The sequence below is a fragment of the Heteronotia binoei genome, chromosome 11 (genome assembly GCF_032191835.1).
Source record: "Heteronotia binoei isolate CCM8104 ecotype False Entrance Well chromosome 11, APGP_CSIRO_Hbin_v1, whole genome shotgun sequence".
Lineage (NCBI taxonomy): Eukaryota > Metazoa > Chordata > Lepidosauria > Squamata > Gekkonidae > Heteronotia > Heteronotia binoei.
In genome coordinates, this window is record NC_083233.1 from 68,740,982 (window position 1) to 68,768,631 (window position 27,650).

Genomic DNA, 27,650 nt, shown 5'->3' on the forward strand with positions numbered 1-27,650 from the left:
TTCTACACAAAAAGCCCTGGGCAGGTGACAAGAAAGGTACTGGCGGGCGCCATGTTGGGGACTCCTGTAACAGGGCATCTAGTCCGTCTCCTGCTCAGTACAGGAAATCCAAATATGACAAATTAGTATCTGAACTCTGACTGAAGATCATACGGAAAGGTGAGCCCTTCTCCCGCCCCAGTAATCGGTTTCATGGCTGAACAGCTCTTACCATCAGAAAGTTTCTCCTCATGTTTACCCGCCATCTTCCCTCTCACACTTGAGGCCTATTAGATCTAGTCTTGCCTTAAAAGGGACACCTCTTTTTGATTTAGAAAGCTGGAATTTGGAACACACGATGTCCAAGATACCCTGACTGGCAGAAAAAATGAGAATAGGTTTTCTTCCTCAAACTGGTGGCATTATGGTCCCCAGTCCCCAGATGGGGGTAGAGGATCCCCTGGTTTGAAACCCCTCCCCCCACTTCAAGGCTATCAGGAAGGGGGGAGAACCCCCCAGACAGGCAAGAACCTGAAAATAAATGCAAAATGCCTACTTCACCCGGAAGTACGTAGGCGTGTCACTGATGTCGGGGGGGTGAGGATGCTCTGGTTTTTGGTTAAAACTCTATGGTAGAATCTAAATTCTACCATAGAGTTTTGCTCAAAAACCACAGTGTTCTCCACCACCACCACCACCAATGTAATTCCAGGTGAGGTAGGCATGTTGTGTTTATCTCCGGTTTCTTCCCTCTCCACTCCTGGTAAGTTCCCTAGGGGAGGGACGGTGGCTCAGTGGTAGAGCATCTGCTTGGTAAGCAGAAGGTCCCAGGTTCAATCCCTGGCATCTCCAAAAAAGGGTCCAGGCCAATAGGTGTGAAAAACCTCAGCTTGAGACCCTGGAGAGCCGCTGCCAGTCTGAGTAGACAATACTGACTTTGATGGACCAAGGGTCTGATTCAGTATAAGGCAGTTTCATATGTTCACCCCCGCCCCCCACACTCATCCCCTGCTGGCCAGTCCAACAGACCTGGCAGCTCTAGGTGGCATGAACTGCTCCCCAGAAACAGGGAATCTCCTCCTACACTGGCTGGCGATGGAAAAGGCCAACTTATGCCGACTTCGCAGGGTCTTCAGGACTAGCAGTAAACAAGAGCTGGATTGCCACTGCCTGTCCCTGCTTCAAGTCTCTGGACTTGCTTGGTGGTGTCCCATCCAAGCGCTATCCAGGGCGGTCTCTTCTGAGTTTCTGAGATCCAACAAGATTGAGCTAGCCTGGGCCATTCTAAGTAAGCTAAAATTTGAAACGCAGATAAGCCCAAGACACCCCAGTATTAGAAGAATCTAAAAACGAGATGTTCTTGACATCCAGAGCTGGTTTTGAGCTCCAAACAATGTCGTTTCCTGCACAGAGGACATATGGATCTCTAAAAGCGTGGATGTCCCATCCTTCCTTCCTGTACTTCAATCTGCTCTGAAGGGGATTTCCAGGTGTAGCCCAGACTTGGCTTGCAAGAGAATGTAAACTCAGTTTGGTAGCAATTGCATCATGTGCATAAACTTACAAATAAAGAGACCCAAAGAAATTCACTTACATTTTTTCATAGAGGCACTTGCATCCAAGAAAGGGTGATGGAAAAATTCATCTGGAGGGGGGAAAGACAATAACAGAGAATTGAATCAGTCTTGGGAACTGCAAACCTGGATGCTTTACAGATTTAAAGGGAGGACCACATTCTTCCTGTCGCCTAACACTGCACATTAAGAATGCTTCGCAGGCAATGGTTAATCTGCGCATGAAAAAGCAACAGTGCACATATAGCTTTGAGAAGATCTAGAACCAGAGCTGCTAGATGGATCAAAGCTGTGTGTATATAATTTCATATCTGACACAGAATCTATCTGCAGAGAAAATCTCGGTACTATTTGTTTTGAGTAAATGAACGAATGAGCGAATGTTTACAGCTTTATATAGATTTTGGGCAAAACTGTAAACATACAGGAGGCAGAATTCCTTTCTGAGTCAGCAGTTCTTAAAAGGTCTTTTGGGGACTCCAAGGCACACCCTGCATTCTGAGCCTTCTATTTATCCCAGACTCTGTGCTATACCATAGTTAGGGATGCCGGCTCTGGGTTAGGAAATACCTGGAGCTTCGGGGGGTGGGGCCAGGGGAGGGGAGGGACTTGAGTGCATTATAGTGCCATAGAGTCCAACCTCCAAAGCAGCCATTTTCTCCTGGGGAATTGATCCTTGTCGTCTGGAGATCAGTTGTAATTCCAAGAGATTTCCAGGCCCCACCTGGAGATTAGCCAGCCTACACAGAGTGCACCCTCTGAAGCTGCCATTTTAGGGTTGCCAAGTCCAATTCAAGAAACATCTGGGGACTTTGGTAGTGGAGCCAGGAGACAAGGTTGTGACAAGCATAACTGAACTCCAAAGGGAATTCTGGCTATCACATTTAAAGGGACAGCACACCTTTTAAATGCCTTCCCTCCACGGGAAATGAAGGATAGGGGCACCTTCTTTGGGGGCTCACAGAATTGGACCCTCTAGTCCAATCCTTTTGAAACATGGAGGGTGTTTTGAGGAGCGGCACTGGATACTATACTGAGAATTTGGTGCCTCTACCTCAAAAAACAGCCTCCCCCCCAGACACTCGTGGATCAATTCTCCATTATAACCTATGGGAATTGATCTCCATAGGAAATAATGGAGTGCCCAGCAGACATTTTCTTCCCCTGCCATGCTTTCTGATGACCCTGAAGTGAGGGGAGGGCCTCCAAACCAGGGGATCCCCTGCCCCCACCTGGGGATTGGCTACCCTATGCCATTTCCTGCAGGAGAACTCATCCCTGTAGTCTGGAAATCAGGTATAATTTTGGGAAGACTCCCGGCCCCACCCTTGAGGTTGCTAACCCTCCTTCAGGCATCCTCGGCAGGCAGGCTGGAAAACACACCGCTGGTCGATCAGAGTTTAAGCCCACGCAACAGCGGTGTTATCAGGCCACCCTGTGAGCAAAATTAATCCTCGCAGCTATGGGAGAGCCTGCCCCGCTTTCGTTTAAATGCCGCTAACATGTAAAAAAAGAGTTAAGACGTGATTACAAGCGGGATGGATGCTTTGGCCAGATGCTGAGGGTGGGGGGAAAGGGGAGGGGAGGGGGGGGTCATAGAACGGTTTCATTGGCAGCTATAATCTGAAAGAATAACAGACCGCAAACCAATTAGGATTAAGCAGATGGATGGCATAATGGCAAAGAGGATTCAGTCGCTGGGGGGTTGGTGGGGGGGGGGGGTTCATGCTTAACTTAAGGAAAGAATGGAAGGCCTCTGCAGTGCTTGAGCTCTCTTTCCCCCAAATAGGGTTTCCAGCAATACTTCCTTCCAGGGCTTTTTTGGTAGCAGGAACTCCTTTGCATATTAGGCCACTCCCCCCTGATGTAGCCAATCCTCCTGGAGCTTACCATAGGCCCTGTACGAAGAGCCCTGTAAGCTCCGGGAGGATTTGGCTGCATCAAGGGTGAGTGGTCTAATATGCAAAGGAGTCCCTGATACAAAAAAAAGCCCTGCTCCCGTCTAAGCTGTGGAGTCTCGTAAGCAAAAATTCTACTTCGTGAGCTTCTGGCATTAAAGTTCGGAGCTACTGCATAAATTATTGTGCTCTGGGGCCATTTCCCCTGAGCTAGGGCTATTTTCCCTGAGCCAAGACAAAAATGGGTGAGCTGCGGGCTAAAAAAAACTATGAGCCAGCTCACACTAACTCAGCTTAGAGGGAACACTGGTTGCCAGCTCTGGCCTGGGAAATACCTGGAGATTTGGGGACTGGAGCCTGGGGATGGTGGGGTTTGGGCTGGGAAGGGTTTGGGGAGGACAGGGGTCTCAGTGGGGCCCAATGCCATAGACTCTACCCTCCAAAGCAGCCATTTTCTCCAGGGGAACTGACCTCTGGCATCTGGAGATCAGCTGTAATAGCAAGGTGCTGCCCGCAGGCTGCGAATGCTACAACTCCCAACTTCCTGGAAATTTGAGCAGAAGAACCTGGGGAAGGTGGAGCTTGGGGAGGGACCTCAGCAGGGTGCAGGGCTACAGATGTCACCATCCCAAGCAGCCATTTCCTCCAGGGGTGATTAGAACAACTGGGACCGGTGTCTATCGAAAGCTCTGCGAAAAAACACCTGAAGCAATAATCCTATCACACTATAAATGTGTAAATGCGTTCTGGAACATGCATTGGAGCCAATGGAAGATGTTGAGAGCATGCATTGATCCGTGTTGTAGAAAAAAGAACTGTGGCTCCGTGTTAATGTAGGGAGAAAAGGCCGAAGAAGAACTTGATAAGCGAAACCGTGAGGATTTCTTTAATAAGCAGTTCCTTATTCTCTTCATCGAAATCACGAACAGAACACCAAAAGACTCCACCCACGTCTACAGTTTATTTTGAAGAGGAAATTGCCAGTGAAGAGACTGATGCAGTGACTTTGTGGGGGTTTTCAAACAATACATGTTCCTTTGTCTTATTTATTTTGCTCTAAACAAGAACGCATTTACACACTTATAGTGTGATAGTATTATTGTTTTTGTGGTTTTTTGCAGCTATTTCCTCCAGGGGAGCTGAGCTCTGCTATCTGGAGATCAACTGTAAAACCAGGCGATCTCCAGGCCCCGCCTAGAGATGACATAATCGTCTACTGGAAACTGACACAGGAAACTGACACGATTGTGTTGATGTATTTCAGAGGGATGCTGCTTCGTGTACTACTGACGAATCTGTTCTGCTCATGATATTATACTTTCTCAAGTGATTTTGGCATTGTATCTTTAATACATAGTGAATGCATATCAATGTTATTAGTAAATTTCTCCACTATATCATTTCCATTTTTACCCACCTGGAGGTTGGCAACCCTACCCCCAAAGCTTCCCCCCTTCATTTCGAACAAGTGTGACACAAAGACAACGTAGGGAGATTTCCCCTCTGGTTTTGTTTTATAGCACACTTGATTATTAGCTAGGAAGAGCTACATGTGACCAGCTCGCTGCTTTGATACTCTAATGCTGTGATCACACACACTAAATAATGCACTCTCAATCCACTTTCAATGCACTTTCCAACTGGATTTTACTGTGTGAATTGGCAAAATCCAATTCAAAAGTGCACTGAAAGTGGATTGAAAGTGCATTATTGAGTGTGTGTGCTTGCAGCCTATCAGTGGTTATTCAACAGGAAAGCTGTCAGAGCTAAATATATTTATATACCTTGTGGATATTGCACTTTTCCCTGCAATGGGAACCCAAAGTGGTTTATTTTGTTCTCTTCCCCTTGATTTTTTCATCGCAAGTTTGTGAGGTAGGTTAGGCTCAGAGTGTACGACTTGCCCAAGATCACAGGGGAAGGCACTGTGGCAGAGTGGTGATCCGATCCCAGGTTTCCGTAATCCTAGTCTAGCACTGCTCCACCCTGACTGACAGGAATTAGCAACCAGACCCCACAAAAGGGCCCAAGCCAAACACACAAACTGGTGGTCCCCAAGCACACCAGATACCTTTGGGGGAAGAAGATGATATTGGATTTGTATCTCACCCTTCACTCTGAATCTCAGAGTGACTCACAATCTCCTTTACCCTCCTCCCCCACAACAAACACCCTGTGAGGTAGGTGGGGCTGAGAGAGTTCTCACAGAAGTGCCCTTTCAAGGACAGCTCTGCGAGAGCTATGGCTGACCCAAGGCCATTCCAGCAGCTGCAAGTGGAGGAGTGGGGAATCAAACCCGGTTCTCCCAAATAAGAGTCTGTACACTTAACCACTACACCAAACTGGCTCTCTGGGATCTGGGTCTCTCTGGGATCTGGGCCAAACAGTCCATCTTTTCCAGGGGACGCAGTGAAGGCTGCTAGCCTAGATAGCTTTAGAAGGGATTTGACAGATGAATGAAAGAAAGGTCCCTCAGTGGCTGCTATCCATGATGACTGAAGGAAACCTCTTTGTTTAGAAGCAGTCAATAACAGAGAAAGGCCTTGGCCTCTATGGCCTGTTTAGCTGGCCCTCCAGGGCAACTGGCTGGACACTGTGTGAAACAGGATGCCAGACCACTGGTCTGATCCAGCAGGCTCTACTTGTGCCTGGCTCTACCTGTTCCAAAGAGTCAGGTTAGATCAAAGCGACCATAAGGCAAGATAGATGAACTTAGCGAAGGCATTTATCCTTGTGACTCAGGGTACTGCACGGAGTGTCCTTCCAGTCTGGCACTGGCCAAACCTGCTCTGCTTCAACAAGGTTACAATATCGTGTACCTTCAAGACCACGTGGTGTGATCCTGAAGAGTTACAACACGAGAAGGAACATCCGAAGATGAACCTCGTCATTCAGGGACAGCAGAAAACGTGCAGCCTCTTTTTTTCCTTTGGCCACTGTAGGTCAGCGGTAAGAGAACGAGCCGTAGATCAGGAAACTTTTGAGGCTGAATAAACCTGCAGCTTTTACTTTACAGATGCACAGTCTTCATTTTAACCGTATGTCTGAGGCTGTGGCAGATAGGTATACAATCTGAAGGCACAGACGCTTACCAAAATCCATGCGGTCCTTGTGATTTCGTTGCAGGAGTCCGAGTAGCAGCTGTCTCAAATGGCTGGACGTCTCTCTTGGGATGCTTTAAAAACAAAGTGGGGTGGGGAGAGACAGAAGAAATTCAGCATTACTTGTGCTTGTGTGTTGGTTTTGTGGACTGGGGAACACAAAGCGACACAACCTCCACCCAAGAAAAGCCCAACGCAAGAGCAGCTACGCCCTAATTTGCTTTTGACAATATCCACTGGGAAAACCCAAAACAGTTGTGCTAATACAATTAAGACCACCATATAGATAATTCCATTGATGTCTGATTAATAAGAATAATTATGAAACCTACATACATGAGACATTGCATATGAAGAAGAAGATATTGGATTTATATCCCGCCCTCCACTCCGAAGAGTCTCAGAGCGGCTCACAATCTCCATTCCCTTCCTCCCCCACAACAGACACCCTGTGAGGTGGGTGGGGCTGGAGAGGGCTCTCACAGCAGCTTCCCTTTCAAAAACAACCTCTGCCAGAGCTATGGCTGACCCAAGGCCATTCCAGCAGGTGCAAGCGGAGAAGTGGGGAATCAAATCCGGTTCTCCCAGATAAGAGTCCGCGCACTTAACCGCTACACCAAACTGGCTCTCCTTACACCCAACTGGCTCTCCATTACATATGAAAGCGGCCAGACTGTGCAAAAATGTCCTTCATAGAGATTTGGGAAATGTGAACATTTGGTGTCTTTACCGGTGGAATTGCAGCACCTTTTGATAGACTGAAATCTCCATGAAGGACATTTGTGCAGAGCCTGGCTGCTTTCATATGTAATGTTTCATGTAAAGAGGTTTCCTAATTATTCTTAATAATCAGACGTACATGGAATTATCTATATTGTGGTCTTGAGTCCATTAGCACAGTTGTCTGGGGTTTTCCTAGTGCTCTTACTGTGTGTATATAATCACTGGACAAAATCCAGTCCGATCAGTCTGTTACAGCAGTGATCCCCAGCCTTTCCAAGTAATGAGAAAGGGAAATTGGTGCCATTAAAAAATGGCTGCCACAGGGACTGAGCCAATCACAAAATGGTTGCTGGGGGTGGAAGTAGCACATCGCTTTAGGGAAGAGACATGTTGTTTTGCATCCATTTCTAAACAAAAGGGGGTCCTGTCTTGGATGGCTCAGGCTAGCCTGATCTCGTCATATCTCAGAAGCTAAGTTGGGTTGGCCTTGGCTAGTATGTGGATGGGAGATCGCCAAGGAAGTCCAGAATCTCTATGCAGAGGCAAGCAATGGCAAACCACCTCTGTTCATCTCTTGCCTTGAAAACGCTACAGGGTCACCAAGTCAGCTGTGACCTGACAGCATTTTCCACCACCACCAAACAAAAGGGAGGGTTTTGTCCCTCCCACAGCTACATGGAAAGGTTGCCAAACCCAAAGGCATAGCAAAGTGTGTGTATGAACAAGGCAAGGGTACAGGGCTGTGATCCACCTGCACAAACAGCTGGTTTGACCCAAAAGTCTCAGTTCCGTTCCCCTCCACATTCCGTTTAGAATCCAAAAGGGTCTTCTCTCCAATATTCCAGAAACAAACAAGCACCCAAAACCACATCAGCGGGCACCATTGCTTCCATAAGTACTATTCTCAGGATTGCTGTGCGACACACTTTTTTTTTGCTTCCTGAAGGAGTCTTAAGAACATAAGAGAAGCCATGTTGGATCAGGCCAATGGCCCATCCAGTCCAACACTGTGTCACACAGTGGTCAAAAACCAGGTGCCCTCAAGAGAAGACAGAATGCTCCACCTATAAGAACATTAGAGAAGCCGTGTTGGATCAGGCCAATGGCCCATCCAGTCCAACACTGTGTCAGTGGCCAAAAACCAGGTGCCCTCAAGAGAAGACAGAATGCTCCATCTATAAGAACATTAGAGAAGCCGTGTTGGATCAGGCCAATGGCCCATCCAGTCCAACACTGTGTCACACAGTGGCCAAAAACCAGGTGCCATCAGGAAGTCCACCAGGAGGGCCAGAACTTCAGAAGGCCTCCCGTTGCCCCCCAAGCACCAAGAATACAGAGCATCACTGCCCTAGACAGAGTTCCATCTATACCTTGTGGCTAATAGCTTGGTGGACCTCTGCTCCATAGGTTTATCCAATTCTCTCTGGAGGCTGTCTGCACTGGTAGCCTCCACCACTTCCTGTGGCAGTGAACATCACTTGTTAATTACTCTTTGGGTGAAGAAGTACTTCCTTTGAGCTGTTCTAAGCCTACTGCTCGGGGCACCTTGAAGACTAATAGGTTTGTTGCAGCATCAGCTCTTATAGATAGAACCCCATCTCATCAGATGACGAAGATGCATCAGATGCAGAGTATCCAATGAAGCCCACAGGCAGCAGACACACAAGAGGAACTACAGCTTTATACAGCAAGTGGTTTAAATTTGGAATTTGCTGATGTCATGATGGCCAGATGCATAGACATCTTAAAATGGGGATTAGACAGATTTGTGGAGGTTAGGTCTATCAGCGGCTACTAGCCACGGTGACTAGAGGGAACTTCCAAGTTCAGAAGCAGTCAATCCCAGTGCCAGGAGGCAACATCAGCGGAAGGCCCTGACCTCTTTGGCCTGTTGTTGGCCCTCCAGAGGAATTGGTTGGCCACTGTGTGAGACAGGATGCTGGACTTGATGGACCTCTGGTCTGATCCAGCAGGACTCTTCTTATATCCTGAAGGCTTCAGCCTCTATGCCCTGTCGATGGTCCTCCAAAGGAATTGGTTGGCTACTATGTTAGACAGGATGCTAGACTGGATGGACCACTGGTTTGATCCAGCAGGACTCTTATGTTCTTATGAAGGCCTCAGCCTCTTTGGTCTGTTGTTGGACCTCTAGAGCAGGGATGGCCATCGGTAGCTCTCCAGATGTTTTTTGCCTACAACTCCCATCAGCCCCAGCCAGCATGGCCAATGGCCGGGGCTGATGGGAGTTGTAGGCAAAAACATCTGGAGCGCTACCATTGGCCACCCCTGCTCTAGAGGAATTGGTTGGCCACTGTGTGAGACAGGATGCTGGTCTAGATAGACCACTGGCTTGATCCAGCAGGGCTCTTCTTATGATCTTACCCCGATGGATCTCTAGTTTATAAAAACTTATTCCACAGTGTACCTGGCTAACCTTTAAGGGTGCTATAACAAGAGTCTGTTTTCAGACAAGATGCCATTTTTAGCTCTAGCCAGAAGCAGTCCTGCTAGGAGATGCATCAGACAGAGGGCGCCGAGTGCTATTAAGAGATATAGAACAGTAGGTAGGCCCATCCAAAACTCCACTAGCAATTCTCAGACTCCCAACAGCTCGAGCAAATACCCCAAAGGAGTTAGATGCCTTGCTTCGTTATTATCTTTTTCTCCAGCGTATGCATGTTCTAGTACTTCTGCTCAGGAACGGTAAAGCAAGGCTGGGCAGGGAAGGAGGCACATTATTATGCACACTCTGCCTATGGGCTATCTGTGATCTTCTCTCCTCTTAACTCGGACATTACCAGTCAGATTGATAGCTGGGAGTCAAGGAACTGCTTGGCAAATGGCACTGTTTTGTTTTCGAAAGCTTCTAGCTAATTTCTCTCAAGACAAGCTTCATCCCGACAAGAGGTTTTAAGAGAGTTTAATTTCGGCAAACTAATCTAACTGTACATCAGCCATCGCTCTTGGGTTTCGGAGCTTAGCGTGATGAATGCTGACCGTGCAGGCGTGAAAGCGCATATGCCCTTAACAGTGCTCACTTTTAATTGCAAGCCAAGCCCGAATTTCACAGCAAGGAAACCTGATTAACGTTGTGAGCTAGGAAAGGCCTTGATGCCAGCCTTGGGGAGAGGGGTGGGGGAGTAGACTTTGCTCTGTTATAATTGGCATAAGGGAGATGTTGGGAAGGAAGGCGGCATGGAATTCGGCAGATTCCCAGAAGCTAAGCAGGGGTTGGTACTTGCTTTTAAAGCCCCTTGATGGGGTTGGCATGAATTGGTTGCAACTTGATGGCACTTACATATATATCAGGATATGGGAGGTCCCTACATATTGGCACTTTCATGAGAGACCACCAAGGAAGGCTCTGTAGAAGGCGGCACTGGCAAACCACCTTCAATCCTCACTTGCTTTGAAAGCCCCTTGCTGGGGGTCACTGTAAGCTGGTTAGTATTATTTGATTTACTAATTGTCGTATCCCTGCTTACACCGGGCCCTAGGTGATGTACTAGAGCAAGGCTGGGATGGGAGATCACCAAGGAAGGCTCTGCAAAGGAAGGCCAAGGCAAATCACCTCTGCTTCTCGCTTGCCTTGAAAGCCTCTTGCTCACCGTAAGTTGGTTATTATTATTATTTATTTGATTTTATTAATCGCCCTATCCCAGCTTACACTGGGCCCCAGGAGATGTACAAGAGCAAGGTTGGGATGATCACCAAGGATGGCTCTGCAAAGGAAGGCCATGGCAAACCACCTCGGCTTCTCACTTGCCTTGAAAGCCCCCTTGATGGGGTCACCATCAGTTGGTTGGGATGGAAGACCCCAAGGAAGTACTTCTTCACTCAAAGGGTGATTAACATGTGGAATTCACTGCCACAGGAGGTGGCGGTGGCTACAAACATAGCCAGCATCAAGAGGCGATTGGAACAACATATGGAGCAGAGGTCCATCAGCAGCTATTAGCCACAGTGTATTTTTGGAACTCTCTGTCTGGGGCAGTGATGCTCTGTATTCTTGGTGCTTGGGGGGGGGGGGAGGGCAAAGTGGAAGGGCTTCTAGCCCCATTTGTGAACCTCCTGATGGCACTTGGGTTGGGGGGTTTTTGGCCACTGTATGGCACAAAGTGTTGGACTGGATGGGCCATTGGCCTGATCCAACATGGCTTCTCTTATGTTCTTAAGGAAGGCTCTGCAGAGGAAGTCAATAGCAAACCACCTTGGCTTCTCATTTGCCTTGAAAACCCCTTGCCGGAGTCACCCTAAATTGGTTGCAGCTTGACAGCACATCCATACAGAAGGAAGGTGCCATTTGGATCTTCTGATGGAGGTACCAAGAAGTATCTTCACTCCCCTGATTCCCATACACATATTAGAACTATTCTTTGCACATAGGAGACTAACTGGGCCATCTGAAGCAAAGTTACATCCTTCTGAGGCCCCTGAAGTCCATGGTCTTAGGAGGGTGTAACTCAGCATAGGATAGCTCGATTCAAGTCCAGCAATAACTTAAAAAACCAACAAGAATTTCAGGCTAGGACCTTTCAAGAGTCAAAGCTCACTTAGTCAGATACTTAGAGAGCTTTGACTCTCAAAAGCTTACGCCCTGAAAGTCTAGTTGGCCTACTGCAAGGATGGCCAAACTTAGTTAACGTAAGGGCCACATAGAATAAATGTCAGATGTTCGAGAGCCACAAGATATGAATGCGGAAGGAAGGAAGGAAGGAAGGAAGGAAGGAAGGAAGGAAGGAAGGAAGGAAGGAAGGAAGGAAGGAAGGAAGGAAGGAAGGAAGGAAGGAAGGAAGGAAGGAAGGAAGGAAAATAGATGGGAGTGGTGGAAAGAAAGCAACTTTAAATGCATCCTCTAAGCCGCTAGTTGGCTTGGCAAAGTGATCTAAAGGGAGATATGCCCTCTCCAAGCTGATTGACAGGGCAGTGGGGGCTTCAAGAGCCACACGATATGTGTAAAAGAGCCACATGTGGCTCCCAACCACAGTTTAGCCACTCTCAGTCCACTGGAATCAAATCTAGCTGTTCTACTGCTGACCAACATGGCTACCCTTTGAAACTATCTGCCTAAGTTGGCGCCGGAACCTATAGAAAAGTTCAGCCTTAGCCTTCTTTCTGGCATTAATTTCTATGTGCATGAACATTCCCTCCCCCTCTTTTTAAAAAAATGCCGCACTCTGAAATAGCTGTCCAGGAAAAACAGACACTGCCAAACAGAAAAGACACCCCCACCACCTTGAATCATAAGGTGCGTTCACACACACACTAAATAATGCACTTTGCAACTGGATTTTTACTGCGTACAAATGGCAAAATCCATTTACAAACAGTTGCCATGTGAAAGCACCGCTATACCCATCCGCCACAGAGATGTGTCTAGAAGACAGAAAGGGAAAATACCCAAGCTGGCAGAGCTAGTAAATATTTCTGCTCAGACAAATACAGGCCGCCTTGGCGTTTGCTGTGTACACACAGCACGGTCACTGCCTGCCAGACATCTCCACTTCTGCTCAGCTGGGTCAGGCGAGGTAAAAGGGCAGTCACCATATACCAACCCGGTCCCTTAAAGTTCACAGGCTCCACCGCTCTAGACGGGCAGGATTCTTCCTCTCGTTGGCTTGACCGCCTTCCCCACTTTACTCAGAAATGCAGACATAAACAGCTATTTGCCAAGAGTTAATACTTGTGTGGTATTCTCAGCTTTTGTCTTTTTCTTCCTCCAGCTAAGGGGGGGTAGACCTCACACAAGCAAAAAGCGACTGGAGACTTTCCGAGACGGCCTTTTCAGAGCCCACTGCACCTGGCTGCTATTTAGAGACTTGTAAAACTCTCTTGTTCAGCGTGGGGCCCCCCTCCCAACCTCCCCAGGAATCTGCAAGCCTCTCAAAGGCAGTTCCTAGAAACCAACCGGCAGCTCCAAGCAAAAATTCCTTTGCGAGCTGGAGCCAAAAAGGAAATTTGCCAGCCGGGATTCATGTGAGAGGCAGCGTTGCCGACACATGGAATGCTAGAAGAGAAAGAGTTTTTAAAACACTGTATGCTCTCCTAGTGCGCAGCTGCTTCTGGGGGAGACACGGCAGCCAGCAATACAGAAGGTAAACGCGGATCCTTAATGGATCCCAACGGAATTTCAGGCGAGTCCCGCATACTGCGCTTCTGACAGCAGCCAGCCACAGAGGTGCTGGACACTCGCAAACCAGGGAGGAAGGTTTCCCCCTTCTGTAGCTCTGGATGACAGACTGCCTTGCAAAATGGCACACTGCTTCTAAGAACATAAGAGAAGCCATGTTGCATCAGGCCAAAGGCCCATCCAGTCCAACACGCTGTGTCACACAGTGGCCAAAAAACCAGGCGCCATCAGGAGGTCCACCAGTGGACCCAGGACACTAGAAGCCTTCCCACTGTGGCCCCTCCCAAGTACCAAGAACAAGAGCATCACCTGCCCCAGACAGAGAGTTCCAACAATACACTGTGGCTAATAGCCACTGATGGACCCCTGCTCCATATGTTTATCCAATCCCCTCTTGAAGCTGTCTATGCTTGCAGCCACCACCACCTCCTGTGGCAGTGAATTCTGTGCGTTAATCAGTCTTTGGGTGAAGTCCTTCCTTTTATCCGTTCTAACCTGACTGCCCAGCAATTTCATGGAGTGCCCACGAGTTCTCGTACGGTGAGAAAGGGAGAAAAGGACTTCTTTCTCTACCTTCTCTATCCCATGCACAATCTTGTAAACCTCTATCATGTCACCTCAGCCGACGTTTCTCCAAAGAGATCTGCGATGGGATGGAGAGCCGGCAGCTATTCATTCCGCCCCGCTCAAAAGAAGAGATTGGATTTATACCCTGCCCTCTGCTAGTCAAGGGAGTCTCAGTGAGGCTTACAAATCTGCTTTCCCTTCCCCTCCCCACAACAGATGCCTTGTGTGGACAGGTGGGGCTGAGAGAGCTCTCCCAGAACTGCTCTTGAGCAGAACAGCCTTGAAAGAACTTGTGGCTGACCCAAGGTCACATCAGCAGGTATATGTGGAGGAGTGGGGGGAATCAAACCTGATTCTCCCAGATAAGAGTCCACACACTTAACCACAACACCAAACTAGGGCAGGCCAGCAGTCTTTCCCATTCATTTGTGAAGGACAGGAGTCCTCAGAAACTCAAAACCATCATCAAAAGACTCCAAATACATATAAAGGAGTGAATGTTGGCCCCGTGTATACCACAATCCAACATGGGGAAAGGGAAATCCAACAGCAACCGTACACACATAAACAGTCTGGTGTAGTGGTAAAGTGCGCAGACTCTTATCTGGGAGAACTGGGCTTGATTCCCCACTCCTCCACTTGCAGCTGCTGGAATAGCCTTGGATCAGCCATAGCTCTTGCATGAGGTGTCCTTGAAATGGCAGCTGCTGTGAAAATTCTCTCAGCTCCGCCCCCACCTCACAGGGTGTCTGTTGTGGGGGGGGGGAGGGTGGAAGGTAAAGGAGATTGCGACTGCTTAGAGACTCTGAGATTCAGAGTGTAGGGCGGGATATAAATCCAGTAACTTCAAAAGCCTTTAAGCTTCATGCACTATATTTATTTTGATATCTATACCGTGTTTTTCTCCCCAGTGGGGGATCTATTGTGGCTTATGACATTCTCCCTGCCATTATTTTTACCTCTGCAACAATCACCCTGGGAGTTAGGGCAAGAAGAGAAAGAGAGGTCACCCAAGGTCAGCCAGTGAGCTCGCACGCATACACACGAATCTGTCTTACACGGAATCAGATCTTTGGTCTGACAAAGTAGGCATTGTATTGTCTACACAGATTGGCATAGGGTTGCCAATTCCCAATTCGAGGCAAGAGATCCCCTGGTTTGGAGGCCCTCCCCCCGCTTCAGAGTTAGCAGAAAGCAGGGGAGGGGAGGAAACGCCCACTGGGCACTCCATTATACCCTACGGAGACTGATACCCATAAGGTATAATGGAGAATTGATCTGTGGGTATCTGGGGCTCTAAGAGGGGGCTGTTTTTTTGAGGCAGAAGCACCAAATTGTCAGCATAGCATCTGCTGCCTCTCCTTAAAAAAAACTCCCAAGTTTCCGAAAGATTGGACCAGGGGGTTCAATTCTATTAGCCCCCCCCAAAAAAAGGTGGCTCCATCTTCCATTATGTCCAATAGAGGGAAGGCATTTAAAAGAAGCGCAATGCCTTTAATTGTGATGACCAGAACTCCCTTTGGAGTTCTATCATGCCTGTCACACCCCTGCTCCTGGCTCCACCCCTAAAGTCCCCTGGCTCCACCCCCAAAGTCCCCAGATACTTCCCGAGTTGGTCCTGGCAACCCTAGAATGCCAGCAGCTCTCCAGGGTCTTTCATATTGCCCGGAACTAAGTTATTTCAACTGAAGATGCTGGGGATTGAACCAGGGACCTTCTGCATGGCAAGCAGAGGCTCTACCAATGAGCTATGACCCTTCCCCCAAAACGGAGATTCGAAGCTAAGTCTCTCAATCCTATCCTGATATTCTAACCACTTACTCCACACTGGCACTCATATCCTGTATCATAGCTGGGGCTTTTTTTGTAGCAGGAACTCCTTGGCATATTAGGCCACACAACCCTGATGTAGCCAATCCTCCTGGAGCTTACAGCAGGCCCTGCACAAAGAGCCTTGTAAGCTCTTGGAGGATTGGCTACCTCAGGGGTGGGTGGCCTAATATGCAAAGGAGATCTTGCTACAAAAATACATCCTGATCATAGCTGCAGGCAGGGATTCCAGTTGGCTTGGTGCCAGAGCGTGTGGCCTAATATGCAAATCAGCTCATGCTAGGCTTTTCCTACAAAAAAAGCCATGTGTGATACCAATGGTGACATCAGGGGGTGTGGCCCAACATGCAAATGAGTTCCTGCTGGGCTTTTTCTACCAAAAAAGCCCTGGCTGTAGGGAAATGGGCTCTCAATCATCGTTCAGATTTAATTATCTTGCAGCGAAGAACATCAATACCAATGCTTTCCCCTTCTTGCATGGCAGGCAGCTTCAATGGGAGGGCCCGTGACTAAGAGCGGCTGCTGTTCCCTCCCTCTACCGAAGTCTTCAAATTCTCTGTTCTCCAACATTGTTTCCTCGGGCCTAGTCACTCCAGCAAGAAAAACACACCGCCTGCACATTTGTTTGGGGTGATGAAGACATTCTTGTTTCATCTTGGGTAATTAAAATAGCTCCCAGCCAAGGGCTTCCCCACCTCAGAAAGGCATCCAGCTGTGTCAGCAAAACAAAAGCTTCTCAAAAACACAGAACTTCCCTGCCGTACTTAGGTGGGGAGAAGGAGGAGGTGCCACCAGAGAAGTGAGTGGCCAACACCAAAACGGCATCTCCCATCTCCAATGCACCCAAGGCAAGCCCTAGACTGCCTGGCACCCTAGACAAAGCTAACTGCTGGTGCCCCTCCCCTGCACTGATAATATTGCCAAGTCACATGGGGTGCCCAATTTGGTGCCCCCAGAAGGCTGGCGCCCTAGGCAGTCGCCTAGTTTGCCTAGTGGCTGGGATGGCCCTGAATGCACCACCCCACAACATTTAGAATCGCTTGCCCAAGTTGTATTTGATAAAGGGACCTTCAACCCTTGAAAACTTCCTCCTAGAGTTGCCACCTAGGAGTTGAAAAATACCTGGAGATTTTGGGGAGGGTGTCACCTCAGCAGGGTATAGAGTCCACAAAGCAGCCATTTTCTCCAGGGAAGCTACTCTAAGGATCATAGTGTTGGAAGGGTCCTCCAGGGTCATCTAGTCCAACCCCCTGCACAATGCAGGAAATTCACAAATACCTCCCCCTAAATTCACAGGAACAGCATTGCTGTCCGATGGCCATCTAGCCTCTGTTCAAAAACCTCCAAGGAAGGAGAGCCCACCACCTCCCGAGGAAGCCTGTTCCACTGAGGAATCGCTCTAACGGTCAGGAAGTTCTTCTTCCTAATGTTGAGCCGGAAACTCTTTTTGATTTAATTTCAACCCACTGCTTCTGGTCCTACCTTCTGAGGCCACAGAAAACAATTCCGCACCATCCTCTATTTGACAGCCCTTCAAGTCCTTGAAGGTGGGGATCATATCACCTCTCAATTGTCTCCTCGCCAGGCTAAACATACCCAGCTCTTTCAACCTTTCTTCATAGGACTCGGAACCCTTGGTCATCTGGAGATCAGTTGTAACAGCAAGAGACCTTCAGCCCCACCTGGGGGGGTTGGCAACTCTATTTACATCCCAAAAATCTTGATGGTCTCTACACTGCTGCTGGGCTTGAATCTAACTCTTGTCTCATGCTGTGACATCACCGGCATCCCCGGCAGCAACAGCCAATCATGCAGAAGTCCTTGTCTGATGACTTCAGAACACGAGGCAGTGGTATATTCTGGCAGCCTTATCTCCATCTGATTGGTTTTAGGTTCGTTACTGTCCTATTAATGCAAACTGTGAATTTCATTTTTTAAATTGTGAATGTATTATGTAAATGACTTTATTGATGCACACTGCCCTGAGTCCTGTTCCACAAGGAAGGGCAGTTAAAAAATCTAATTTAATAAAAGAAGAAGATATTGGATTTATATCCCACCCTCCACTCCGAATTTCAGAGTCTCAGAGCCGTCACAATCTCCTTTATCTTCCACCCCCACAACAGACACCCTGTGAGGTGGGTGGGGCTGAAAGAGCTCTCCCGGAAGCTGCTCTTTCAGGGACAACTCCTACAAGAGCTATGGCTGACCCAAGGCCATTCCAGCAGCTGCAAGTCAAGGAGTGGGGAATCAAACTTGGTTCTCCCAGATAAGAGTCCGCGCACTTTATCACTACACCAAACAATCATTTGATGAGAAGTCTGGAGGGTAACTGGGAAGCGAAGCTGAATCGGACCACAAGGGGATCATTTTTTGCAGCTGCCCTATATTCCCTGTAATGTTTGGTCCCGACCATATTTTGCTGTGCCATGACCTAATATGCTACAACAAGGAGGATACACAATCACAGTCAGAAAAATGGGACATCGACAGAAAGGACCACAAAAGACAACCCTCAAAAAAGGAAAGTTTCCACAGTCCCAAATTAGCAGTAGACCAGCATGGTGATTTTCAAATTTGGGAAACTTCTCATAAATTGGCCATCTACCCTGGAACTCTCAAGAATGATCTCTAAAGAAACTCAGTGGGCTACAGTGCTGAGAAGCCCACCCTCCAAAACATCAATTTCCTCCAGGGGAACTGTTCTCTGTAGTGGATGAGCTGTAATCTTGGAGGGGAGGGGGAATCTCCAGGTGTTACCTGGAGGCTGGCATCCCTTAGTCTTGGAGGCATTCTGTAGAGTCAGTGGTGGATATTCAGTGGTGAATATTCAGTTTGGTGCAGTGGTTAAGTGCACGGACTCTTATCTGGGACAACCGGGTTTGAGTCCCCACTCCTCCACTTGCAGCTGCTGAAATGGCCTTGGATCAGCCATAGCTCTCATAGGAGCTGTCCTTGAAAGGGCAGCTGCTGTGAGAGCCCTCTCAGCCCCACCCACCTCACAGGGTGTCTGTTGTGGGAGAAGAAGATACAGGAGATTGTGAGCCGCTCTGAGTCTCTAATTCAGAGAGAAGGGCGGGGTATAAATCTGCAGTCTTCTTCTTCTTCACTAGGCCTTCACCACATATCCTGAAGCAATGAATTCCAGAAAATTCTTCACAACTCGTGAAGAAACACTTTATTAGTGCTGACTTTACTCCCAATCAGTTTTGCTGGGTGACCCCTGAGTTCTAAATTTAAAGGACAGCCAGAAAAAAGGAACGCTTTTCATCTACTTTCTCCGTGCCCTGTATAGATTTACAAGACTCTATCATGTCGCTGTTCAGTCATCATTCTTCTAAACTGAAGAGTCAGCGTTTTGGCTCAAGGGCCCCCAACCTGTTTGAGTCCATGGGCATATTTGAAATTCACAGGATGGTGAACACAATCACAAAACGGCTGCCATAGTGTTTGCTAGTCAATAGCAAACCAGGGGGAAGGAGAAAGGGTTGACGTAGCCTCACTCCTTTCTGCGCTCCCTCTCCAGCCCCTACCACTGCATTCTGTAAAAATGTATTAAAAAGACTGTGGAACTACATGCCATATCAGGGGTGGCCAAACTACCTTACTGTAAGAGCCACATAGAATAAACATCATATGTTTGAGAGCTGGAAGAGGGAGGGAGGGAGGGAGGGAGGGAGGGAGGAAGAAAGGAAGGAAGGAAGGAAGGAAGGAAGGAAGGAAGGAAGGAAGGAAGGAAGGAAGGAAGGAAGGAAGGAAGGAAGGAAGGAAGGAAGGAAGGAAGGAAGGAAGGAAGGAAGGAAGGAAAATAGATGGGGAGGGGGAAGAGGGAGAGGTGGAAACAAAGCAACTTTATGCTTAAATGCATTCTCCGAGCTGCCAGCTGGCTTGGCTTGCAGAAGTGATTTAAAGAGGCACATGCCTTCTCTAAGCAGGCCAATGGGGCAGTTTTTGGAGCCGCACAATATGTGTAAAAGAGCCACATGTGGCTCCTGAGCTGCAACTTGGCCACTCCTATGCGACATGAAGTTTTAGGTTTTGGTCACATGAAGTTCTGCTACGAGGCAAGATGTTGGAGGCACCTATGCTCAAGTCAAAAAGGCATTGTTCGATGGCTCAGCACAGACTGGCAAGTACAGGGTTCCCGGGTTCAAACCCTTGCCTGTCCAATTAAAAGGCAATCTAAGTCAGCGTCCCACCGTCTGGCTGCATTTAGACGTCACCTCAAGCTGACAATAGGCCAGGAATGTGCACGGACCTCGCCTGTCACTCCTCCCTCCTTGATTGGCACACAGTGAAGGAACCTTGCTTTCAAACCAAACCCAGTTATCCACAATGTATGAATGCAGGCTCACTGGTTAAATGAGAGTAAGGAAAGGAAAGGTCCCCTGTGCAAGCACCAGTCGTTTACGACTCTGGGGTGACGTTGCTTTCACAACGTTTTCACGGCAGACTTTTTGTTACGGGGTGGTTTGCCATTGTCTTCCCCAGTCATCTACGCTTTCCCCCCAGCAAGCTGGGTACTCATTTTACTGACCTCGGAAGGATGGAAAGCTGAGTCAGCCTCGAGCTGGCTACCTGAAAACCCAGCTCCACCGGGGATCGAACTCAGGTCGTGAGCAGAGCTTAGGACTGCAGTACTGCAGCTTTAACACTCTGCATCACAGGGCTCTTAAATGAGAGCATGTGTACACAAAAGCTCGCACCCAGAATTAAACTTTTTCTGGTCTTAAAGATGCCACAGGGCTTAAAGTCATCTGCCTATGCCTACTCCTACCTAGGAAGAGGACAAAAGAAAGACACTCAAGCTTGCATGAACTGATTAGCGGAGACGGCGGCCTGTGGACGGCTCAGCAGGCAAAGGCTTTGGCATCTGGTGTAATTTAACCCTCCTTCCTCCACCGCTTGTGGAGACTGTGTTTTTTTAACGCTCCGGAACGAGGTCACTTGGGGTAACCCAGCTTGCCAGCCTGACTCTGAGCTCCGTCGTTCCTGGCGAAGGAGCAGGGAGGCCGGTTGCCAAGTTATTTCTAAACATGCCGAGTCGAGAGCACGAGGGGACAGGTGGACAAGCAAATGGGGCAGAGGGAGGAATAGCAGCACTGGAAGAATGCTTACTTGGGCATCAGCATCTTGTTTTTCTCGTAGAAGAGACGAAGGTCTTGAGGGCTGCTGGCCTGTGCAGGGAAGGGAGGAGGGAAGGAAAAGCTGTCAACAAGTGCGTACAATTGCCCTGGAAAGTTACAGAAGCCCTGCTTTGGCTTTCAATACCTGGGAACTCTCAGGCCCTGGATTCATTGCTATGCACAATTAAAAGGCAAATGCCTTGCTCTGTATACAAATATGCAGGGCCTTTTTTGTAGCAGGGACTCCTTTGCATCTTAGGCCACACCCCGCTGATGTAGCCAATCCTCCAAGAACTTACAGGGCTCTCAGTACAGGGCCTACTAAGGAGGATTGGCTACCTCAGGGGTGTGTGGCCTAATATGCAAAGCAGTTCCTGCTGCAAAAAAGGGCCCTGCAAATATGCAACATTGCTTGACATCCCAGCGCACCCTCGATGTACGTCCAGGGATGTCCAATGACGATATTCTTGGCACTTTATGGACCTTGAAGGAGCACAGAGACTTTTTTGCACAAGCAGTTGGTAGTCTGAAATAACTGTGAGCTCGGTACCGTTTGAAACTTACCCCACTCATTTTATTTCATTGTATTTTGCTTATGCAACCTGTTTGATATGCTTATACATGGATGCAAATTATATATACTACAGTGTAGTGGTTATATGGTTCAGTTATCATATTAGTTATTTTTCACAGATTTCCCCCCCCCACTCCCCTTTTCATACATTTTCTCCAGGGGAGCTTATCTCCGCCAACTGGAGATTAGTTGTAAAAGTGGGAGATCTCCAAGCTCTACCTGAAGCTGGTCAGAATGCTTTTTGTTCCTTTTCTGCTTTTTGTTCATCTTGCTGAATACCACCCTGCAAAGAGCCACCCCCCCTCTGACTAGGGGCCGTTATGCAAACCAAGCAGGTTTGTGTGGTTTTGTTTTTTTTGCTATATGCCACTTTGCATACCTTTTCTTCTCTTGGTTTCGGCTCACTGCTTTGTTTGCATATCAGCCTGCAATTCTGAGCGGCCCCAATAGCAACAGCCGTCCCTGCAGCCTGAGTTCGTTCGGCTGCGCCTTCCAGAGATCCCCGTTCTGTCTAGTCAACACTCCGGCCCTCATTTCACCGTCTCCCAACACAGAGTGTTTGCACAACTGATGGACTCTCAACTCAGAGCCTTCTGTTTTTGCAGCTACCCTGAGCGAATCTGCCAGCCCGGTCGCGGTTGGGATTTTAAAACCCAAGCAAAGCAGGAGCAACAGTGACAGAACACCCTCCTCCAAGTGACTGCAAATGAAACCTGCTCTAAACAATAACCTTAATATTTAGGCACAATCCTGACACGTTCAGCACATTTCAACGTGTACAGATTTCAACCACTGAAATAAAAGGAAATTCAAAGCTGTTTACTTTGGTGCAGGGGCTAGGGTTGCCAATCCCCAGATGGGGGCAGGGGATCCCCCGGTTTGGAGGCCCTCCCACCGTTTCAGGGTCATCACAAAATGAGGGGTGGAGGGAAATGTCTGCTGGGCACTCCATTATTCCCTATGGAGACCGATTCGCATAGGGTATAATGGAGAATTTATCTGCGGGTATCTGGGGCTCTGGAGGGGCTGCTTTTTAGATAGATGCACCACATTTGCAGCATAGCATACAACACCTCTCCTCAAACCACCCTCCAAGTTTCAAGAAGATATGACCACGGGGTCCATTACTATGACCCCCCCAAAAGAAGGTGCCCCTATCCTTCTTTATTTCCAATGGAGGGAAGGCATTTAAAAAGTGTGCAGTCCCTTTAAATGTGATGGCCAGAACTCCCTTTGGAGTTCAATTAGGCTTGTCACAACCTTGGCAACCTTCGCAGAGGTCCCCAGCAGCTGTCAATGTGGGCCCAAATGTTTTTAGGAAATGGGCAAAGCTGGTTAGGTCTTTTGCCCAGCAAGGCTTCTTGGAGATTTGATTGGCTGCGCAGATAATCTTAAAAAACCATTGCTTCAGCAGCAACTGCCACCACGGCATAAGGATCTTCACTGTGTGGCTGAAGCTAAACTACAGCAGCCATCTTGTGGCCGGCTCCACTTGAGGGGTCCAGATCCATCAAAAGAAATATCTGAGAACTTTGGGGGTGGAGCCAGGAGACTTTGGGGGTGGAGCCAGAAGCAAGGGTGTGACAAGCACGATTGAACTCCAGAAAGAGTTCTGGCTACCACATTTAAAGGGACCGCACACCTTTTAAATGCCTTCCCTCCACTTTGAAGTAGTGAAGGGTAGGGGCACCTTCTTTGGGGGCTCATAGAATTGGGACCCCCTGGTCCACTCTTTTTGATACTTGGGTTTTGTTTTTTTGGCAGAGAGGCGCCAGATGCTACGCTGAAAGTTTGGAGCCTCTGCCTCAAAAAACAGGCCTCCCCTTCCAAGCCCCAGGTATGCACAGATCAATTCTCTATTATACCCTATGGGAATCAGTCTCTATAGGGTAAAATGGAGTGCCCAGCAGACATCTCCCTCCCCCCACCCCCACTTTCTGATAACCCTGAAGTGAGGGAGGACCTCCAAACCAGGGGGGTCCCTTGCCCCCAACTGGGGATTGGCAAGCCTACTCCACTTCCTGCGGTAGCCATTTTGCGCCAACCATTGCGCAGCTGCACCCACCGCATGGTGTCAGAATGCCAAAGGTGCCCATGAGCTCAGAAATGCTGGGGACCCTGGCTTTAGCAGGATCGCTTCCTTGCTGTTTATACCAGGGCTTGACAAATCCCAGGTGACAAGGAGCCTAGTCTTTCTTGTAAGTCATTTAGTGTAAGAGCCTCTCAGCAAACCTCGAACCTTATCGAAACACTTTAAGAGCCACGGCCACCCAGTTCAAAATGTTAGGAAGACAGCGAGACATATTAAACTAAGGAAAGATCGACAGGCTAGATCAATGGAGTCTTATGGAATTTTTTGGACCAATCAAAGGCTCATTAGGGTAGCAGAATCCACTGCCAGTGTCCAATTTTATGATGTTTTAATTTTGATGCTTGTTTTTGTTGATGCTTGGTTTTTTTGTTGATGCTTGTTTTTATTGTTGTAAGCCACCCCGAGCCTGCTTGCAGGATAGCGCTGGGTATAAATAAAAAAAAATTAAATTTAGGTGAGGGACAGAGCTTTTTGTTATGACAACTAGGGTTGCCAAGTCCCCTGCAACCTCCGGCTCTAGCAATCTGGGAAGGAAAAACTCTATGGTACCTATTGTACCATACAGATTTCCCTCCCAAATCGCTAGAGCGTCCGGGAAAACCATAGAGTTTTCTCGGAAAAGCCTCGAGCAGGTGGTGCGTGATGTTGCCGGCATGATGACGTCACTTGCAGGTGACGTCATTGTGTCAGCGAAGTCGGGGAGGGTTCCCCCTGCCGGCCCAGGGGCTTGGCTTGTCACAACCTTGGCAACCTTCGCAGAGGTCGCCAGGGCGGGAGAACTCCTGCCTGGCCCGGGGGCTTGGCAGCCCTAACTAGAGTTGTGTGTGGCACCCTCAAGTTGCAGCCAACTTACGGCGAGTCCTACAAGGGGCTTTCAAGGGAACTGAGAAGCGGAGGTGCTTTCTTCTTCCATAGCCTGCCCCTCTGTGGAGACTTCCCTGAGTCTGGAGAGGGTAGGATACAATGCCACAGAGTCCACCCTCCAAAGCAGCCATTTCCTCCTGTGGAATTGAATTCTGTAGTTTGGAGATTATAACCTGAAGGTTAGCAACCTTAGACAGCAGGTCTGATCCACACTAGGACGGGCTTAGAGACAGTGCCGGATTAAACCCTGTGGAGGCCCGTAGACAGTCGAAAAAACAGGAGCCCCCTCACAGGCTATCTCAGAGTTGAAGCACCTGCTCCGCCACCCAAGGCCACCACCGTACCGTCAGGCACCTTCTTAAAAGCCCCTTTTACTAATATATACTATTACTAAGCTGCAGAGGAGAGGCAGAGAGAGGCAAACTTGGCAATGACAGCAACAGCAGCCGCACCAGGCAAGTCGGGCAAAGAGCGGCTCAGTTGCTGGCTGTGCATGCCGGCTGGGAGGGCTGCAAGCAGGGGGGAAACCGGGGGGGGGAGCCATCCCGGGGCCTCTAAAGGTGTGTGGGCCCATAGGCCAGTGCCTACTTATCCTAATTGTTAATCCAGCCCTGTTTAGAGGTGCGCTTGGTGCGCTTGGTCCCACAGATTTGTAATTCATCTCTTTTTCTCCCCCCCAGATCCGTTTTGAATTTCTCTGGACGATTATCCGTAGCTGAAAACAAAATCCCATTGTTGGCTTTTCTGAAAGGCGGGACAGAGAGCTGCTATGGTGTGCCAGTATAGCTTGACTTATATTTGCATAAAACTCACTCTACCTGTATTTATTGCCCAGAATTTACAACATTTGCTTACGACGACCTTTGAAGAACAAACATTATCAGCAACGGCGCTCGGAGCTCTATGACTCATTTCACCGCTTCGTCAACATAAATGCTGGTGAAGCATCTTAAAAGAAAAATCTCCCTCCCTTCTCTTCGCCATGACTTAGATCGAGATACAGAAAAGCCATCTGCCCAGGGGTCGTTTTGTAGAAAAATAGGTGGTGGAGCTCATCCAGGGATTGTGATGCAGCTACACCTATTATTCAATGGACAAGGTGGGAAGGAGGAGGTGGAACTCTCAGAAAAGTGCAGGAGCTGTGCTCCTGTGAGCTCCTGCTGTATCTGAGGCCTGCACCTCCCCCAAACAATAGGAGGTGACAGCCATTTCAGAATGTTCGCATTTCAACTACGTGTTCCTCCAGTGGTCTCAAATGTAGTCTCTGAATAAGCATGCAGACAACTGAAAATTATGCTTGTTTGTAACCATGGTTTTTTAAAGGCCCAACTGCCTCAACAGCCTTTACTATTGTTTCCCTCAAAGGAAAACATTTCCAGTCATGCAGCCTCCATTTTGAGCATCATTCGCCTGAGGAGGTTTTCCCTTAATCCTTTATTTAGGGATGCCAGCCTCTAGGTGGGACCTGAGGATCTCCCAGAATAACAGCTCATCTCCAGACAACAGATATCAGTTCTCCTGGAGAAAATGGATGCTCTGAAAGGTGGACTCTATGGCACTGTACCCCACTGAGAGCCCTGTAGTCATTCCCCCCCCACCCCCAGGCTTCATCCCCAAATTTATAGGAGTTTCCAAACCTGGAACTATATATAACAATATATATATATTGGTCTCTTATTCTAGGTGATCCAGAGGGACAAAGCAAAGTACGCAGGCAGTGTTCTGCCCAATCGCTCGCAGGGAAAAAGCCACCTATTTTGCTGTCACAACAATCTTTTGAGGTAGCTCAGCCTCTGAGACAGAGTGGCCCATGGCTGACTGTTGAGTTCCATGGCTGTGGAGACACGAACCTGAAACCCTGCCCCCCCCCCCGCCCCCCAGCAGACCCGAGCAGGTCTATGGAGATTGGCAAAGAAATTTGCCTAATAAATAAATATCCTAAAACTCAAACTGGAATCTGTAGTTAAAAGGACCAGTTGGTGGGTGATCTGAAAGCCCACCACTTGAGACCCTGGAGAGCTACTGCCGCTCAGAGTAGAAAATGACTGATCTTGATGGATTGTTTCACTCTAAGGCTGCTTCACGGGTTCACCTCACACAAGTTTCCTCAGCCCTAAATTGATTTTTTGTTCTAAAGCACACAAATTTCTTCCAAGTATGAAAGCCGAGGATACTACATTTGGTAGACTGTAAGTTGCGAAAAGGGATAACGATAACTACCCTCCTCAGGCGAATGACGCTCAAAATGGAGGCTGTGTGACTGGAAGCATTTTCATTTGAGGGAAACAATAGTAAAGGCTGTTGAAGCAGTTGGGCAATTAGGAAGCCAGAATAGGAGCCAGTTGTTAACCACAAAATAACTCACCTGAAAGGGAGCTTTTCCTGTCAGACACTGGTAAATGATGGTGCCAATACTCCACAGATCAGCTTTGGCATCATAGTGTTGTGACATAATAACTTCAGGGGCCTGTGGCGGGGAGAAGAAACATTAATTTTCGTTTAATGCCTCAGCATCTGAATCCTACCCCTCCCCTTGCTTGGCAGCTGCAAGAGGAACCCGGCACCTCGTCTCTACCCTCTCCAAAAGTAAAAGCGCAGCACTGGCCAAGAGTTCACAAAAGAGAGATTATCGATTTTTGTTCCCAGCTAAAACCGATGTAATAATACAGGCACGGAGGAGGCCGTTTCATAACTCTAATCTGATTAATTCGGGCATTCATTTTGCTTTAATGAGATCAAAGAAGTCCTCACCACTTGCGCGCACACCCACCCACCATGACCCTCGACTGACTAAAGAAGCCATTCCCTTCTCAAACAGCTATATTTAAAAATATATCTGCATGTTGTCGCATTCACACAAAATGAGTCACTGAAGGACAAAACAGAAACCCTCATTCTAGGCTGCCAACACAAACGCCCTCTTAAAAAACAAGCAGAATGCGTGCATACACGTATCGGAGGCCGCATTTAGCGGCTGCCTCTCAGAAAAACAAAACAGATCACGCTGGGATAGGTAATTTTGGGGCCTGAACGTTGATCCACCACAAACCTACCCTTTCAAAGGCAGAATAGATCATTATCAGAAAGGCTTCAAGGCACATACATTGAGGCGAAGGACAACACAGCTGGGAGAGAACCAGATCTTACCAGGTTCAGACCTGGTTTCGAATTCCTCGGCATGTTAAAAACGGC

The 27,650-nt window shown here is 48.2% G+C and overlaps 1 protein-coding gene across 1 annotated transcript in view; it reads right to left on the reverse strand.

Annotated features, from left to right (window-relative positions):
• The window catches only part of ULK1 (unc-51 like autophagy activating kinase 1), a 147,357-nt gene that overhangs the window by 65,866 nt on the left and 53,841 nt on the right, over positions 1–27,650 (reverse strand). Inside the window, exons 8-11 of the mRNA XM_060249366.1 lie at positions 26,824–26,925; positions 20,921–20,979; positions 6,544–6,626; positions 1,574–1,624 (exon numbers count right to left, since the gene is read on the reverse strand). Coding sequence (XP_060105349.1) covers positions 1,574–1,624; positions 6,544–6,626; positions 20,921–20,979; positions 26,824–26,925 — 295 coding nt within the window. The remainder of the gene's footprint in view (positions 1–1,573; positions 1,625–6,543; positions 6,627–20,920; positions 20,980–26,823; positions 26,926–27,650) is intronic.